The sequence below is a fragment of the Protopterus annectens genome, chromosome 6.part0 (assembly GCF_019279795.1).
Source record: "Protopterus annectens isolate FY-2018-M chromosome 6.part0, PAN1.0, whole genome shotgun sequence".
NCBI classification, from domain to species: Eukaryota; Metazoa; Chordata; order Ceratodontiformes; family Protopteridae; genus Protopterus; species Protopterus annectens.
Genome location: NC_056737.1, coordinates 805,174,385 through 805,188,810, shown reverse-complemented (window position 1 = coordinate 805,188,810; position 14,426 = coordinate 805,174,385). Strand labels below are relative to the sequence as shown.

The 14,426-nt window shown below is 42.9% G+C and overlaps 1 protein-coding gene across 2 annotated transcripts in view; it reads right to left on the bottom strand.

Moving 5' to 3' along the window:
* TRMT5 (tRNA methyltransferase 5) overlaps window positions 1–14,426 on the bottom strand; it is a 283,193-nt gene that overhangs the window by 106,967 nt on the left and 161,800 nt on the right. For both annotated transcript variants that reach the window (XM_044074480.1, XM_044074481.1), the window contains exon 3: window positions 4,625–4,749. In XM_044074480.1, coding sequence (XP_043930415.1) covers window positions 4,625–4,749 — 125 coding nt within the window. The remainder of the gene's footprint in view (window positions 1–4,624; window positions 4,750–14,426) is intronic.

Below are 14,426 nucleotides of genomic sequence, written 5' to 3'. Positions count from 1 at the left end.
TCTGCCTTTACTGCCCAGGTTTCTGCACTATACAGTAGTACTGGTCACACCACTGTTTTGTGCACCATACTTTTCAGCTTCTTTGGCATTCTTCTGTCATACACTACCCCTGACACACTGTGCCAGTTGGCTGCAGCCCTTCTGATTCTAGCTTTGTCCTCCTCACTCAGACTTCCTTTCTCTTGAAGTAGTTAACCCATTCTACTATTTTTCCCTTCTAACTCAATTCTCAGCTTCTTCTGATTTCCCCCATTTATTGCCATAACAACCGTCTTAATCTGTACTTGGTTTCATCCACTATGCTTTCAGTTTTGCATTCCATTCCCCTATCCTTTGATGAAGTTCTTGCTCAGTTGGCCTGTAATCCACATTGTGTACACACAGCGACTTTGTTGAACTGTCCCCTCTGAACTGTATGCTAATGTAGTCCATCAGAAGTATGAACAGCAGCAGGCTCAGGGCTGAACCAGGATGCACATCCACTCCACTGGGAACACCTCTGAGACTGAACACTTTTCGTACTTGAGCCACTTGGTCCTTGACAATATCAGTTGTCTCCACCAAAAGATTTCTCTTCTGACAAACCCCAGCATTGGGATTTGAAAAGATAAAGGGTATTGATGCTGAGACCAAAGATATTTCAGATACCACTGTATCTTTCTCATGTGGAGTCTTGCCAGTGGCATCATGAGAATCATTGATGTTCTGAGACCTAAAATCCTGAGGAAATCTCTCGCAGTGACCAAAGTCAGACTGGAAAACCTTAGAAAGAGCTCTAGATAAAGATCTTTTTTCCTGTGAAAGAAAAGCTCTGAACTGAGAAGTCTAGCTGAAATCTCAGGAACATGATCCTGTGTGAAGGAGTCAAGAAAGACTTTTGAATGTTCTCTTGGAATACTCAAATTGTGTAAGGGAGAGATTCTTGACACTCTGAAAAAGTCTCTACAATGATATACAAATCATCTAAATATGGTAAAATGTGGATAACATGTAGGTTGTAAAACTGGAGCTAGACACTTTGTGAACACTCTTGGTGCAGTGGACAGGTAGAAATGGGTAAGGCAGAGAAATGATAATGTGATCCAGGCACAAAAAAAAAAAAAAAACTTAAGAAATGCCTGAAGTCTAGATGAATAGGGATGTGATGACAAGCATCTTTTAAGTCTAATGTTACCATGTAACATGAAAGAGAAAGAGGTAACAGGCTTTCAATTGCCATAATTTTGAATTTGACCACTATCAAAAACAGGTTTAGGAAAGAAAGATCCAGAACCAGTCTCCAAGAATTTTCTTTCTTTGACATTAGGAGCATCCATGAATAAAACCTCTTCTGAGCTGGGAAGGAGGAACTGATTCTATCACTTCTTGGGACATCATGTGATGAAGAACTAATAGAAATAAAACAGTCCAATCTGGAGGATGAGGAATGACCCCTTGGAAAGGAGGAGTTTCCTCCCAATGCTATCTGTAACCTTTATGAAAGTTTCAATGGAGATTCAAACTTTCTGGAAGAAAAAAGGGGCCAGGGAGGACTGGATTTCAAAAGGTCTCTTGAATAGTCATTCAGACTTGTTGGAATGTCTTTGGTTTTGGGAGGTTCGATGTTTCTTTTAAGAACCCCATTGTCATTTCTTCTTAGATGCCTGTTTACATGTATTTTCTTGAGATTGATTATTCCCTTTTTTTTTTTTTTTAGTTTTGCCAAAATCGGATTAGGAAATAAAAAAAAATCCCTTTGAAAATTTGCAAAAGGAGGGTTGAAAATCTTGGGGATTCACTGTATCAGATTGCCCCTTTCATCACACATTTTGTTCATCTCTGCAGCAGAGGGGGCAAACACTAAATCTTTATCCAAGGTAAAATTTAAAATATTATCTGGGAGGTTCTGAGAATGTAGCCATACAAACCTCCTTAAAACAGTACCAGTTTCCATAGCCCTGGAAGATGCATCAACAGAGCCATACACACACTGTAAACAACGAGTAGTAACCTGTGCAATAGAAGAAACTAAGTTATTTAAAGCAGATTTTTCTTCACATGAAGAAAACAGATAAAACATATTCTTCATAATTTTACAATTTGTCAAAACAAACTTTAACATATAACCCTGACAATTCAACAGTTTGAAAAATCAAAGTTGTATAATTATACACTTTTCCCCACATGTATAAATGATTTTCCCATCCTTATTAGAAAGAGAAGGATTAGAATTAACTAAGTGCTTAGCAGCAGTGAGATCAACTAAAGCTACAGCTGCTGGGTCAGGTTTGGGAATAGTGTATAAAAATTTAAGAGTGGGTAGTTGGCCGACTATCAGGAAAATTGCAGGCAGTAACACCCATCATGTAAAGCAGACAGAAAAAACAAGCACTCTGTTTTAAAAGTACATTACAGTCTCTAGACAGTCTGTTAAAACACAACACTCCTTTCTTTAAAATAACTTTCCTAAAGAGGAAAGTAATAAAACATCAACAAAATTACAAAAACTGATTTTTTTTTTCTGCAAAGGGAACTTATATGTTCAGCAAAGGAAAACACAAGCTAATTGTCAAGCCTTGAAAATCTCAGAGGAGCATGCTCTTTGGTGGCAGTAAAGCTCTGAATTGCTTTGTACCCAGACTTGTTTAGTCAACTCAGCCCGAGCTGCCTGACAGTTGGGGCATGTGGAAGGTGTCCTGAAGCTTTGGCAGCTGGCCGGCGGTTATATCTTTGGCGAGATAGAACCCATACAGCTAAGGTACTGCTGCAGTGATCATAATGATGAACACGTGTTTAGAGTGTAACCACCCTATAAGGCTAAGTTACTGTAATATTCTATATCTTGGGCTGTGTAAGATGGATCTCAGACCATATCACCTAGTTCAAGAGGTTCAGCCTTAGTAAGAAAAGTGGTTTCAAGTTTTGCATGCGTGTTATGTTCACCGTAAATGAAAGCAGTTCACTGGCTGTCAGTTTGCTAAAGGATCACAGATACAGTAGACTCTTAACAGACAAAAAATTGTACTTGCCTCTCAACTCTACAGTCGAAGTCCATAACAGCAATCTGTTAAAGATTCCAGCACTATGAGTGCATGCTGGCTACTGAAAAGTTTTCTGAATGTGCCGCTTCCATTTTATGGAATTCTGTATTCACTGCTTAACGATATGCAGCATCCCAATAAAAAATTCCCTTTCTAACCACGGAAATAAATTTTATTCAATTCACTGCTACTTTCTTACAAGAAGGTTCATTCAAACTGCTAGTCATTCTCAGTTGATGTTGAATGTTTGAGAATAGCTGCATTCAGCATGAGAGGGTTTATGATTATGATTATGTGTAGTCCTGTAACATGTATGAACAGTTATGAACAAATGATGCATAGCTCCGAATAAAATTTTGCATTTCACAAGGATTTAGAAGAAAAGGAAATGTAGTGGATGCCTTTATTGTCTTAACCCAAAATTTTAGGTCACAATGGCAAACGAAAACATTAGATCCACTCATTGTCTGTGATGTGGACTACCACAGTCTCCAGATTTTTTTTTTTAATAGGTCTGAAAAATCAGGAACGAATTACCAAAGTGATAATAATGTATTCACTCGAATGTTACAAACTGCCATTAAAACTTGCTACTTCGACTATGCATGGAATGTTATCTGAGCTACATATATATAAATTATGTGGCATCAGTACTTACGTATTATCACAACCAGATTTTTGTGATAATACTGCTTGCTTCCTGGTGTGTGACTGTAACCAGAAATGTATGCAGAGTCACACAGGGAATGTTATCTGTAAAAAAAAAAAAACACTTTGTTGCGTTAGGAATAGTGTAGCACTTGAAAAATGACTGCTTGTTTGAACCTATGCCGTTTCCCAACATCATGTCAGTAGTAGTGCTTTTCCAAGTCATGTTATGTGTGCACGCAACACAGCAGAGCTGCGTCTGCAGCATATATTCTCTTCCCCAGAACTAGCAGCCCAAAAGGGGTAAAAAGCAACCGACAGTTCACACACCATCCAAAATGGGGGAGATAGGTAACACCTACAGATGTGATTCATTTATTATTAAACACACACATCACAGAAAACATGACACTCCAGGGGTGGGAAATTTTCATGTGAAAATGCAGAAACGCGAAAGACTGTTTCAGAAAAAGTAAAACCTTACAACCTGCACGTTAGCTACGGGGGACAAAAACACCGAGATAGCCGGTCAAAATCTTTCAGATGACTAAAATAAAATTTCAGTACTGGCCATGAACATAAGAATGGTATATTCCCGATTAACTTAGCCTATGTCGCGCTTGTAATCAGGAAGGCAGGATCTGCCATGCACTGCATGCAGCAGTATGTAGTTCACTGGCAAAGTGAGACATGCCAGTCAGGACTCCAAAATTTGGCAGTTAGTCCTCTCCCTGCCTCAAAACCATGTGTGCCACAATTTCACTTACTTACACTCCCTTTTCCAGCTTAATAGAGCTGCTGTATCAGACATGAGTCTAAATTCGCAACTGCGAAAATCTGGTTGCGATAATACGTAAGTACCGTGGCATCTTAAAATACAGTATGTGCAACAAACATCTAAATGACCAAACTTAAACATTTTCTTTAATAGACATGCAGCCCAAGAAAATTCTCACCTTTGTAATCATATTGTCCTCACCAGCTAGTAGCTCCATCTGAAAGTTTCTGTAAGCATTATCTATTATATTTGTTTTGTTAACTACTGAAGTCACACCAGGATTTTTGTCTATTATTACCTGTCCTAGAAGAAAACAAGAAAAGAAAAGAATCAATGACTACATTCAGCAATTTTTTTTCCTTTTTTAATGTTGTAATAGAGCTATTACCACAACTGCATTTGGGTCACAAGAAATAATTGTTCATTTTTCTCTCCTGAGTTAATTCAGGACTGCAGGGAACCAGTCTACTCTGGCACTCAATGGGTACAAGACACAAAGTAATTCTGGGTGGGATGCCAATCTACTGCAGGAAAAGACATTTTGTTTCTCAGAATTCTGGAACCAGAGATTTTTAAAATAAAAAGCAGCAATAGCAGTTGACATTAGACTGCAGCTTTTTAACTTGACTATACTCTATACCTCTTTCCCAAACATTATGTGCTAAACTACGTCCTAAGCCTACATGACAACTTCCGGAAAAAAGGCAGAATGACATACTGAGATTGCAGAAGTACTGCATTGCCAAAGATTAGCTTTACAGATCACAGTTATTCAGTATAAAGGACTAGATGGCTTTTACCTCAAGACTGCTAAATTCTTGTTAAGACCAGCCTGTTTTTGCCGGTTTTGAAAGCAACATATTATACAGTGAATCAGCTGCTACACTTAATGTCTACTTAGATGCATATCTGATGATAGTTATTAGCCCCAGAAATGAGAAATAATTGGAATGAGCCACTACTCAGTGGCACATTTCTCTTCAACATATATGCCCTTATCTTTTTCACATTTAGTATATGTACACATTGTATATACTGAATACAGTTAATTTCTTTGTGCTATTTTGATATATTTTACACTTTGTGCTCTGTCCCTTCACTACTTAATTCTCTTCTTCCCTCCTTACACTAACCATCCTTTCTTATTGTCCTCAGTACTTTGAACTTTATTACTGTTACTGATACATTGCTATTTGCACACATTTTGCTTGTATTCATAATGCTTCCTGTCAACTTGCTTGCCTACTGTGATTTATATTTGGCCGGGTTGAGACTGAAATAGGTCCACTGGGATCAGTGCTCTGCTTTGGTTAATAAATTGAATGCATAAATAAAAAGTGTCTATTCACCATGGAAGTAGCAGTCAATGAAAAAAAAAAACTGGTAACACAGGACTAGTCAAGATGAAGTCTGAAAAAAATCTGCAGTGCAAAATTTATAATTATTCACAGAACGTCCTCGTCTTTCAGGAATATCAGGTACTCCTTATCACAAAAAATACCCGCAATTAGACAGGCCAAAATATTATGAAGCTAGCACCAGTTCCTTGTGGTTCAAACAATGTGATGTCAGCATTGCAATGGTATTTGAAATTCCGTGTAGAAAAGTGACAAAAAGCAATGGACCCTTCAGAACTTGCTTCACAAATGAGAGCACTGAGAATGCTATGCCCTGGTAAACTGTAAATATACAAGGGTACAAGCTAGACTAAAAGGTCGATACAGCCAACTCCAATGAGATAAAGTGCTTTGCGTAATCCAGTAACTTCACAGAGAAGGCTGTCTTGACCATACCAAATGGAAATCCTGTTTTTTATTTAGCTCAGTATAATTTCCTACTGGATGGATTTCAAATACAAGATACAATTTCTGTTGAAATGTTTGTGGAAAAATGCCACTGCTCTGGGTTCAGAGCTCAACAAGCTGGAAGGTACCCAATGTACAAAAGGGATGGCTTATGGGGACTTCCAGTTTGCAGACAACAGAGATATTCCCTCTCTGGACATGGAAAAGATAATACCTAATAAGCTATTCCCACCCCCTTCTTTAAAGAAGAGAACAATAACACTCTATTTATAAAACAGCTAAATGATAAAAGAGATTTCCTATAAAGGAAAAAAGATAACAGGATCTGAAGTCTGGGAGAGTTACCCAGTAAAGTTCCAATCAGATGGTGGTCAGAATATAGTACTACATCAGGTACAATGGAAACAAAAATAAATCAAATATACTCAAATACTTAAAACAAGCAGCTCACTGAAGAATGCACAAAATCCAACAATAAAAAAAAAGACTACACTGAGGGTTTCCTCCATCAGATCCAATCTGATGATATTTCTTAGATGCACACCAAGAAGAAAAGCAGAAGAGAAAACTTTTTTTTTTTGTCTGTCCCTGAAAAATGCGGACTCTGCAAATTTATGCAGCAGCAAAAGCAGCAGCTAAGCACACCGTCCTGGACAGCATCACAGGAATATAAATAGATCATGCTCACAGAATATTTGCAGGTAATGCAACAAACAGGAAAGTACCACGACAGATAATAATCAAGTTTCAAAACTATCATCCAAAGTAAGAAATCCTAACACAGTTGTGACAAAAGGAAAAGAAAGAGGAACTGGGAAACAGAAGAGTATTTGTGGAGAATGACTACTCTGCTCAGACTAGGCAGGAGAGAAAAAGTCATACCCATCTTCAAATCTAAACACTGAAGATTTTCTACCCAGGGAGAATTAAATCCAGCAATAATCCAAACAACTCTGTCCAGGAGTTAACTTCTTTCTTCTTTTGGCTTTTCCCGATTAGGGGTCGCCACAGTGGATCACCTTGGCAGTAGAGTTTTATGGTGTTGAGTTGCCAGCCCAGCGCCTAACCTTCCACAGAAGGCAAACACACAACGAAAACAGTCCTTGAACCAAATAAGGAATCAGATGCAAAAACCAGAGAATACAAGAAAAAGAAAAATAACCTGGTTCCACACAGCAGTGAAAATCAATAAGTCCTTTACTGTAGTAGGTAAGTGCTTTCTCGGAATAACATCTGCTTCATCAGACCAACAAAGATGGAATAGCAGTTACATTTTTAAACACTAAAACATCCAATAAAAAATCAGATAAAATGTGCATCATAGCTAAAAGCCATGTGATAAAATACATCTGTAGAATATATAGATCATTAAAAAAATTGAATAAAATGGGGTCATTGGCACACAGCCAGATTTTGCTTTTAGAAATAATAGATCACTTAAGAGTCAGCTCTGTTATCGATCCAATACTAAATCAACTATATTATCTGACAGACTTGGTACATATATGTGTAGGAACTGTATGGCCTGTACACATATACATATTGGTAATCATTTCACACATCCCACTTTGGGTTTTAAGATAGATACTGCTTTTTATGCAGATTGTCGAACACAAAATGTTGTCTATTTTTGCTATTGTACTACCTGCTTCTCATTTTATATAGGGAAAACAAACAGGGTGTTTAAGGATAGAATACTTGAACACCTTAGGGATATCAGGAATGTTAAAGAAACCAGCGCACTATCACTACATGTAGCTAAAGAAAGTAAACAACAATTATTTATGTACTTACCATAACGCTAAATGTATGTAGTCCATCTCGCCATATATTCTTCACCTGTGGGTTCGGAGCTGACAGTCGGCTCCGACTCGGCCTATATACTAGCTCAAAAGTCTTTGACTGGCTGGCTAAGATGGTATCCCACAATACCATGCTCCACATCCCCAGATATAGTTTGCAGCTAACAAAAGCAATTTGTGCAATGCACACACACACACAGATCCACAGCCAAGAAGATAAGGTCCAACAAGTTGTCTAAAGGGACTAATACCAGGGTTATCAAAGGAGATCCTCCAAATTCTCCAGGCAGGGGGACGGTGGGTGGGTAATGAAGAATATATGGCGAGATGGACTACATACATCTAGCGTTATGGTAAGTACATAACTAATTGATGTTATGTAGTCCTATCTCGCCATTATTCTTCACCTGTGGGACAGCGTCCCTAGCACCTATATCCCGGGTGGCTCAATGGAAGATACTCTTGAGCACAGTGGAGCCAAAGGAAGACCTGCCCCTGGACACCACATCCAATTTGTAATGGGACACAAAGGTATGAGGAGAAGCCCATGTTGCAGCTGCGCATATATCATCCAAGGATAGTCTGGCTTGAAATGCTGTAGACGTTGACACTGCTCTTGTAGAATGTGCTCTGACTGGAAAGGGTATGTTTCTGCCTCTTGTCTGGTAAATAAAGGAGATGCAACTGGATAGCCATCTAGAAATGGTTACTTTGGACACCGCTGATCCTAAGCGGTTGTCTGAGAACAAAATGTAAAGCTGATCTGATTTCCTCCATTCTTTAGTCCTGTGTAGATAAAAACGGAGTTGCCTATGAACGTCCAAACGTATGAAACTGATACTCCGCCTTGTCAGAGAAATTGGGAAAGAATACTGGCAGTTCGATGGATTGATTAATATTAGACAGTGACACTACTTTGGGAAGAAAGGTAGGGTTCGGCCTGAGGGAGACTCTGTCTTTATGAAAAAACAGGTAAGGGGGCTTAGCTGACAAGGCCTGAAGCTCTGAAACCCTCCTGGCAGAAGTAATGGCTATTAGAAAGGCCGATTTCCATGTCAGAAATTTCAAAACACAGGAAGCAGCAGGCTCAAAGGGTGCAAGAGTGAGCGCCTGCAGAACAAAATTAAGGTCCCAGGCATAACCAGTTGAGCTACAGGGGGACGAAGGAGTAGTGTGCCTTTCATGAAGGCTTTACACAGTCTGTGCGCCATTAAGCTGGGATCATGAGCCACATGATAATTAGAGATGGCCGCTAGTTGAACTTTTATGGGGGCTGGGGCTGACCCTTGGTAGAATAGTTGAGACAGGAATTCTAGCACAGTGTTGATGGGAGCCGTGTAGGGGTCAATATTTTTAGACTGTGCCCGTATCGAGAACCTTTTCCACTTACTGGAATAGATCTTCCTAATGGCTGGTTTGTGAGAGAATGAAAGGATATGTACTACATTTGGAGAAAAATTGTGATACCTGACTATGGTCGGAAGTGGAGTAGCCAGGCGGTCAGCCGGAGGGTCTCCAGGGAGGGGTGGAGCTGTCCCGACATATGTGTCAGTAAGTCCGGGCGAGCGTCCAGAGTCCAAGGAGGCTCCACTGCAAACTGTTGGAGAAAGGGGAACCATACCTGTCGAGGCCAGTCTGGAGTGATCAGAATCAATCTGCTTCCCGGAGATAGTGCTTTCTGAATCACCTTCGACATGAGGGGAAACGGAGGGAAAGCATATAGCAGACCCGAGGGCCAAATGTGTGCAAGGGCATCCCTTGGATATCCCCCCAATGGAGATATCAGTGAGAAGAATGCGTGGCATTTCCCATTGAGAGGGCTGGCAAATAGGTCGCAGCAAGGCTGACCCCATTTGTTGAATATGCTGTCTGCCACCTGGCGGTTCAGGGACCACTCGTAGGGCAGAAGAATAGCCCTGCTTAACTTCTCTGCAATCACATTGGTTTTCCCCGGAATGTGCATTGCTATCAAGGTCCTATGGGAAGCTATCTCCCAATTCCACACTCTCATAGCCTCCCTGCATAGTGGATATGATCGGGTTCCCCCTTGTTTGTTAAGATACCACACTACGGACATGTTGTCCGAGTGTATCGCAATCATCCCAGTCGGGAGGACATGTTGTAGTGCCTGCAACGCTAGGAGCACTGCCCTCATCTCCAGGACATTTATGTGCAAATTCATCTCGTGTTCCTGCCACGTACCTTGGACCAATCTGCCAAGATAATGCCCCCCCCCCATCCGGGAGGCGTCCGTGGTCAATGTGGCTACCGGGTCGGTGAAGAGAATGGTTTCCCTACTACTAGGTTGTCGGTGCACAGCCACCAACTCAGATCCTGTCTGCATATGTTTGTGATCAAGATGGGATGAGATAGAGGCAAACTCTGAAAGGACCACTGGGCAAACAGGAGCCACTGTAATATGCGCATGTGCAGCCTCGCTAAAGGAACCGTCATGATAGTGGATGCCATCGTGCCTAGTAGCTGCAGCACTAGCCTTGCCTTTACGGGTGTCAAAGGTATCATCTTCTGAACCTGCCCTTGTAACCTCGTGATCCCTTCCATGGGCAGAAACACTCTCATCCAAATAGTATCCAACTCTGTTCCTATAAATAAGACACACTGTGAGGGTAGCAAGGCAGATTTTTTTCCAGTTTATTGTGATGCCTAGTTGATGGCAAATGCTGATGGTATAGTTTCTGTTTTGACAAAGTAGATGCTTGGTGGGGGCGGCTAGGAGCCAATCGTCCAGGTAAGGAAACACCTGGAATCCTAGACGCCTCAAGTGAGCCATCACCACTGCCATGCATTTGGTGAACACCCTGGGGGCTGTGGTGAGACCAAAGGGCAGGGCTCGAAACTGGAAGTGTCTGGCTCCCAGCCGGAAGTGTAGATGACACCGGGATGCTTTGTCCATTTTTATGTGGTAATAGGCATCCTTCAGGTCGATGGAGCACATCCATACTTCCTTTGCCAACAGCGGAAGAATTGATTGTAGTGTGACCATTCGGAACATGGACTTGTGAACATAATGGTTTAGTCGGCTGAGATCCAGAATGGGTCTCAGGTCCCCCGTGCTTTTCGGCACCAAAAAGAATCTTGAGTAGGTCCCTAATCCGACCTGGTCTGGGGGGACTAGCTGGATGACTCCTTTTTCTAGCAGCTGAGAGACCTCTGATGCTGCTTGGTCCCTTTGACCGGTTGGTGGGTCTGGGATCCTTTTGGGGGTAGGGGGAAAGGAATGAAATGGAATGGTGTAACCTCTGGCGATTATCCCTAAAACCCATCTGTCCTGGGTTATTCTTGCCCAGGCTTCCGGACAATGGGAAATCTGACCCGACTGGCTCCGGAGAAGCGCAGCCGGGCACACCCTCAAGAGTGAGAGTATGGGGAACCGCAGAAAGAATCCCGGTCCCCTGAGTTGCGGGGGTCCCCTCTGCCTCTGGGGCAGCGTCTTCCAGAGTATGGCCCCCCCTCTGCCTCGAGGGGGGGGTCCTCACTTTGTGCATCAGGAAACGACCTCTGTGATTTTATAAACCCCCCCCCCGCTGAGCCTTGGGATAAGGTCTTGACGGTAGGGAAAAACAGACTCCCACGGCAGACAAGGTCTTACCCTCTTGTTCGCACCTGGTGAGTGTGTCTTATACTTTGGTCCCAAACAAGGAGGAACCGTCATAAGGGGCATCAGTAAAGGAAGACTTAAATGCCTCTGCAAAGTGACACAGGCGTAGCCAGGCCTGCCTCCTGAGGGCCACTCCTGAACTGGCCGCCCTACTCGCTCCCTCGGCCGCGTATGAGATTAGTCGCATGAACGAGTTCGCAATAGAATTAAGGGTGGAAAGCTGAGCGTTGACTGTTTGAGCCACCGTCTCAGGAACATTACCCCTGAGAGTATCTCCTACCTCCTTAAGGAGATCTCTTTGGAGCCGCATGAAATGAGTCAAGTAATTCAGCGACCACAGGGTAAAGGTCGCTGAAGAAAGGGTACGCTTCCCATAGCGGTCCATCATCCTGGACTCCTTGTTCGGGGGATGAACCGTAGAGGAAGATTCCGCAACTTCCTTCTGTGTGGCGGCCGCCACCACCATAGCATCTACTGGAGTTCCTTTTGTCAGAAATTCCTTCCCTTTGGGGGCAGACAAGAATTTGTTCTGCCGTCGAGGGACAGGCTCCACTGAGTCAGGGGTCTCCCACACCCTTCGACAAAGTAAGTCTAGGAGCTCATCGAAGGGTGGAGATACCCAGGAGGCAGAAGGCTGGGTGCCAAAGGCCTTAAGGAATACTGACTCCTCCTCGGAGGGGTTTTTGGAAAGCCAGTCTCCTCTGTTTCAAAATCTCCAGTATTTCGGAGAAGGAAACATCCTCAGAGGAAGACTTGGGGGACCCCTCCGACTCCTCGAGGTCAGTATCTGAAGTGAGGGACTCATCTTGGGTGTCTATATGCTTCCTCTTACAAGATTTCTTTCTGGGGAGTTCCTCAGGCACAGAGTCTGAGGGTTCCTCAGAAAGAAGGGGACCGCTCATGGGGGTGTCCTTAGGCCTTTGTGCCCTGCTGTCCAATGATAGAGGAGTGTCAGAAGCACTCGCCAGTGCAGTAGGGGATGGGAGAACCGATCCGAGGGAGGTAGCTGAACCAGCCAGCGCGCTCCGCATTGCCTCGAAGGCGGGGACCCTGAGTCTGAGGACCGACCGCCCTCTAGGGCCATGACCAGGGCCGGAGTCCCCCCTGCCGATGCGCCCAAAGGAAGGCTCGGCACCAACCTGTGCTCCGAGTCATCCCCCTCAGTGCCGACAGAAGAGACTCGAGTCCCAGACCCTGTGGACGGAGCCAACAGGGTTGGAGCCGAAGTCGGTACCGAAAATCCCAGTTGGGGTACTGGAGCCGACACAGGAACATCCCTCGGAGCGGAGCTCACCGGCTCCAAAGACAACGATGCGCTTGGAGGAGGAATAGCAGGTACTACTAACAGGGCTGGTTCCAGAACCGACTGGGTCAGAGCCAAGAAGAGTTTAGCCAACACTGGCGATTCCAGTAGCCGCTGCACCACCTTATCCACGTCCAGATCTGAAAGCCTGGAGGATTTGGAGGAAACCGATGGAGAAGCAGACCTCTTATCTGGAAAGACTTGTCTTAAACTTGGAGACCGGCTCCGAATTGGTTCCAAAATTATCGGAGCGGTCGAAGGTTCAGTCAAAACAGTGACTTCCTGTGGCTCCGAGATCAGTGGTGCCGAGGAAGCAGATTCCACAACCAAAATCTTAGAGGGCGGTTCTGAGACCAAAGATGGAGCCGGCGATCTCTTTTTGGACTTAGAAGCTTTAGACTTCGACTCGGAACTAGGAGTCGAAGCTAACTTTTCCTCGAAGGATGGTTTTAATAGACCCTTTAGTATCAACTTATTTTTCCTTTCTTGGAGCACCCGAGGACTAAAGGAGTGACAAAAACTGCAAGACTCCTGAAGGTGGATGGCTCCAAGACAATAAACACAGACGGAATGTCCGTCTGTAATAGACATTTTATAAGCACATTTCGAACACTTTTTAAAGCTGGAAGGCTTATGTTCTTTTTGCTCTTTAGACATGACAGAACTAAGCACAGAACTTCAACTTTTTCGTAACCGAGAAGAAAAGGCGGGAAGCGAGCGCCTACTATAACAGACAGTCACTGACTAGACACAACGATAAGAGACCTCTAATTAAAATGGTCTCCACACAAGAGAACAGCAACAATGTCCGACAAACAAACACAAGGGAGGACTAGGTCCTCTAACTCAAACGGGCCTAGCCCGAGGAAAGGGATACCACAAAAATGCACAAGCACACACAAGAGAACCAGAAATGCCAGCAATCGCTCTCACACAAAATCTAATTAAACATCAAACAATATCAGATGATTTCTCAAGAAATTTCCCAAGAAAAATAGTTTTCAAAAGGTACTTAGCCAAGCCAAGTTGAGACCACGTCCGAGCTCTACAAGCGGCAAACGAGATCTGGGGATGTGGAGCATGGTATTGTGGGATACCATCTTAGCCAGCCAATCAAAGACTTTCGAGCTAGTATATAGGCCGAGTCAGAGCTGACTGTCGGCTCTGAACCCACAGGTGAAGAATAATGGCGAGATAGGACTACATAACATCATAAATTTAGCTTTATGGTACTAGAGATTCTGCATAGTACTAAGAGAGGAGGTGACATAAATAATAGAACAGAATCTAGTGAACAAAAATGGATTTTGCGCTTTCAAGCTGATAAACCTCCTGGTTTAAACAACAGTTTCCCTGAAACCCTTCCTTAAAGCATGGCTATTAAAGCATTGATCTCTCTTTTAATATTTTATCAAATATGTTTCAATAGTCCATCTTTTATTATTTTTTAC